General features: G+C 40.5%; 1 protein-coding gene across 1 annotated transcript; it reads right to left on the reverse strand.

Annotated features, from left to right (window-relative positions):
• Positions 1-2,480: 2,480 nt before the first annotated feature.
• Positions 2,481-3,710, reverse strand: LOC107045774. Its single transcript, XM_015268133.1, has one exon. The coding sequence runs from the start codon at positions 3,708-3,710 to the stop codon at positions 2,481-2,483; it is 1,230 nt and encodes a 409-aa protein (XP_015123619.1).
• Between the last annotated feature and the right edge of the window lie 846 nt (positions 3,711-4,556).

The following is a 4,556-nucleotide window of genomic DNA, read 5'->3' on the forward strand; positions in this document are numbered from 1 at the left end:
AAAAAAAAACTAAAAAATGCATAGAATTTGTTTTTATACATATATTTTTCTTGTTATATTTTTGCAATCTTCAATATTTATGTCGACCTTCGCCTACAGAACCGTATTTTCCTGGGGTGGATTCTTTGTTGTAGGGCTTACTACCCTCTAAGGTTTTGGATTTCTCGAATTCCTTGCGGAATGTAGCGGTGTGCCTCTGCTGCTCTTTTAACCAACTGCTCTCCCGAGATTCTGAGTTCTGGGGTCGTTTATCCATTTTTCCATATAATTTCCTTAATGATTGATTAATAAGTTGATTAATAAGGACAAGACGATAAATTGAGTGAAAATAATTTCGTTTGGTTCTTCCGTGTGGATCTCTGTGTTCTTGAAGAATTTGCAAAGGAGACAGTCTTTCTTCATTGGAGGATTGGAGGAATGATGGAGATGACATCTTCGACAATTCGCGATATCTTCATCACTTTGCATATTTTCCGGTAATTTATCCCAAGCATCCTCAATACTATGTGCAGCGCACATGAGCAAAAACTTTTTTGGTAGAATTGCTATATCTTGAGTGCTCATTCCTTCAAGACTTTTTGAGGTACAGAACATATTCAACGATCGTCGCAGACTGATACCATGATTTACAATATACCAGGTTCTCAAATTTTTCACATTTTCCAAAGCACAAACGAATGGGTCCTCGGCATCGTCATTATGAGGATGCAAACATTTCGGCAACTCGAGGTCCGATAATTTTGGACAATCCAAATCTTCCAAATCGATCACTGATTGAGAACTCCCAAGAATCTCTTCAAACCACTGTTTCTTCTGTAATCCTTTTACATAGAGGTTAGCTGCATCTTTGAAAATTTCTTCAGCAATCTGTGGAAGCTCAGAATATGATTCGTCTCCGGTTTCCCAGCGCAACCCATGAAAACTGTTGATTAGCCATGTGTTGGAACGTTTAGCCTTAGCTGATAATTCATCCCATGAATATGGTGGTTTGAAGAGTACACATTCAACTCGTTCAAGGTCATCAATATATGCAACTGCCAGTTCTTTGACGATGAATGTGTTATCATCACTGTGAAATCCTTGAACGTCCGCGATCGCGTCCATCTTTATACCGTACAGTTCTGAGTACGACTGATCACTTTGGTGAAAATACTGCGTATTTCTTGAAGAATTTCATTGCATCATTATGCGTCATATTTCTGAGAAATGTTTACATTTTGAAAGAAGTGCGCATATTTTTGCGCAGTTTGAGGGACAGTGGTTCGGAGTGGGGAAGATTGCGTCATATTTCTGAGAAATGTTTACATTTTGGAAGAAGTGCGCATATTCTTGACCAGTCTCAAGGACAGTGGTTCGGAGTGGGGAAGATTGCATCATAAGAGGTAATACTTCCATCATTCCTTCAACATCAGTTTGCATCATGGATCCCGTGAGTCCAGACGAAGTGAAATTGTTGTGCGCACTTCCACCATTTTTGGTGGACCATAATGATATTGTCATTAGACATTATGGTGAAAATCCACCACAAACGGCACAAGAGTGTTTTCGTGATTTTCTGGATTTGAAGGAGAATTTGGCACTCATTAAGAGTTTACGGATTGGGCTAAATAAAAAAGATGTCCAGTTGATGAGTGATGAAATTCATTTGTTAAAGTCGATTGCGCCATATGTCTGTGAGTACGATGATATTGTTATCAATCACTACGGTAACGATCCCCCGCAAACATCCTGGGATTTTCTCCAAGATTTCCTGGATTTGGAAGGAAATTATAAAATTGTTAAATTACGTCGAGAATCAAACATGGATGAGAACGAGGAACAGACGGACTCGGTTGATAATTCCTCAGCGAGGGACACGTCAGAGACCCCTCCTTTTGCACAACAGGATCAAGAACCACAACAACAGCAAAAATATCTGGTGGAAGAGGCACGGGCCAGCTCTTCAAAAATAGATGCAAATACACCGGTAAAACGAACCAGAGATACTGCTCCGTCTGTGAAACGTCATCGTTGTGAAGGGAAGGGTAGACAACGTCCTCGTCCCTACGGACCCAGAACATTCAAGAAAAATAAGGAATATCTTTGAAATGAAATGAAAANGAACGAGGAACAGACGGACTCGGTTGATAATTCCTCAGCGAGGGACACCTCAGAGACCCCTCATTTTGCACAACAGGATCAAGAACCACAACAACAGCAAAAATATCTGGTGGAAGAGGCACGGGCCAGCTCTTCAAAAATAGATGCAAATACACCGGTAAAACGAACCAGAGGTACTGCTCCGTCTGTGAAACGTCATCATTGTGAAGGGAAGGGTAGACAACGTCCTCGTCCCTACGGACCCAGAACATTCAAGAAAAATAAGGAATATCTTTGAAATGAAATGAAAAACATATTTACATTTGTCGTATAAAAAAACTCTTTTTATTGTAAAAGAAAAAAATATATGTATATAATCGATATGAACAATGGTCTTTTCTTTAAATCATACTCTTTACTCCTCCACTGATCGGATGATATTCTACAATACGATCATGTAAAATTAAGCAATAAGCTGCGGTTTGAGCTGGGAAATTACGGTCAGACTCGAATTCAAGACGAATATCAACTGGTCCGGACTTCAAGTACTCATTTTGCTTTGAACAATCGATAACAATAAGTGGGGCATAGGTGAGGAAATCTGTCTTACTCAGAAGTGGCTCAGTTTCTTTCCCATAGTACGAGCTCTGAAAATTTGTATACATATCATAAAGCAAAGCGTACTGATTATGATCGATATCAAGATTTAGATTACCGTAAGGATAACTCTGAGAATTGAGGAAAAGCTTTACATCGCGGATATTACAATGATCAAAGCGACTCGCATTTTTATTAGCTTGATTTTTGCGATTAGTTTGGAATCCCACGATGACATAGCGAGGTTTCTCCAGTTGAGTTGAGCATTTCACCACCCAAACATGTTTAGAGGTCGCTGGCAGCAGTGGGTATTCGTATGATTCCCAAGCTCGAAAACTAATGGGAATTGGTGCATCCTTGGAGATGTAGTTCAATAGACTGATTTTCTTGGAATCGGCTACTCTGATGTAGGGAATCATCCACTCCACTTTAGTCAGTGAGAGTCTAAATGATTCAGCAGCAGCTCCTCCTACTGGTGCTTGGAGGACTGCATTCACGTCGGTGTTTCCTCGGGTCAGGATTAGCTCATGTTTTGCATTCACAATGATTCTAGCATAATCCTCAGCGAAGCCCAACAACATACTCAATGGTATGGAGATGTCGAAGTAGCCACTAGCATCGAGGATTGTTCCTTCATCGTCTTTGAGGATCCAACCTGCATTCTCCAGCAGAGCAGCTTGACCGGGAGTTTGCGACACATAATTCTTCATCAGTGTCGTGATGCCGATATTTTTGTTTCTATCAATCACAACGGCATTCAGTTCATAGCGTATCTCCTCAAATAGATGGAGGATCGCACAATTCACCAATCTCGTGTGCGTAACAGCTCCTCCATCGGTTTTGGTCAAGCGTCCATGTACATGCAGTGCACTCTTACTCGGTAGCAGGCATAAGTCTTGATGCTGAACGGCAATGCGAATTTCATCATTGTTATTGAATGTTGCTGACGCAAAAGGCTGATGTGCATGAATCTCGTAATGGGCGATAGATTCATCAAAGACGATGGGTTTTTGGATCTTCAGGATCTCCTCCATGGCTTACGTTGATAGATGACGAGGCAACAACAGAGGAAACTGTGGATTTTTCTTTTCACTGTTTTCTTTTTCTTTTCTCTCGGGGTTTGAGCCCCAAACTCTCGAGGAATTTTCGGTTCTGTGGTGTTAACGCCTTGAGAGGTCGTCGATGACTGCTTTGAATGGACAATGATGATTCACTTTTATAATGACCTCCAGTCTTAGCATTAAAAACAATGCCCATATTAGGCCTTGATGTGCAATCTTATCGTTATAACCTCTCCTCTGAAATTCACCAATTGACCTTCTTGATCAACAATCTTTATTTGGAGATGACCTATTGCCTGTACGGCTATCGGAAGGTAAATGATGTTCGATGGCACTTCAACAATCTTATATCCTGGTGGAACAGTGGGAAAGAATTCATGTAGAGTGTGTACTCGTTGTTCATTGATATATGCTCCCGTCGTGATATTGCACTCGACTCGCAGCGAATTGACCTTGAGGATTGTCACTGGTGAGTCAGATTCGTGACTGACATGAGGCGGGAGAATACCTCGTGTAAAGCCCAATAACCGTCCAATAGAATCTTCTGGATCAAAATTTATTGGGTGACTACACTTAATTATACTCTTCAGAGTATTATTGTTCGGTTTAAGGCTTATATTGATATTATATTTGGTGAGTTTCTCGACCAAGAAATTCTCGATATCTTCAATTTCATAGCTGCCAGTGGGTAGCTCAATGACTTCATCAGCTACGTAAAACTTGTTATTTCCAGTGTCAATGTTGGGAATGGAATTGAAGGTCAGTAGTTCAACCAATCCTAAAGTATAATTCTTCAATGGTGATAATTCAATTGGAGGA

The sequence above is a fragment of the Diachasma alloeum genome, unplaced genomic scaffold, assembly GCF_001412515.2.
Source record: "Diachasma alloeum isolate Michigan unplaced genomic scaffold, Dall2.0 Dall_scaffold_01072, whole genome shotgun sequence".
Classification (NCBI taxonomy): domain Eukaryota; kingdom Metazoa; phylum Arthropoda; class Insecta; order Hymenoptera; family Braconidae; genus Diachasma; species Diachasma alloeum.

What these genes read in the sequence shown, in the direction of transcription:
- LOC107045774 (XM_015268133.1), bottom strand. Translation starts at nt 3,710, where the DNA reads ATGGAGGAGATCCTGAAGATCCAAAAACCCATCGTCTTTGATGAATCT.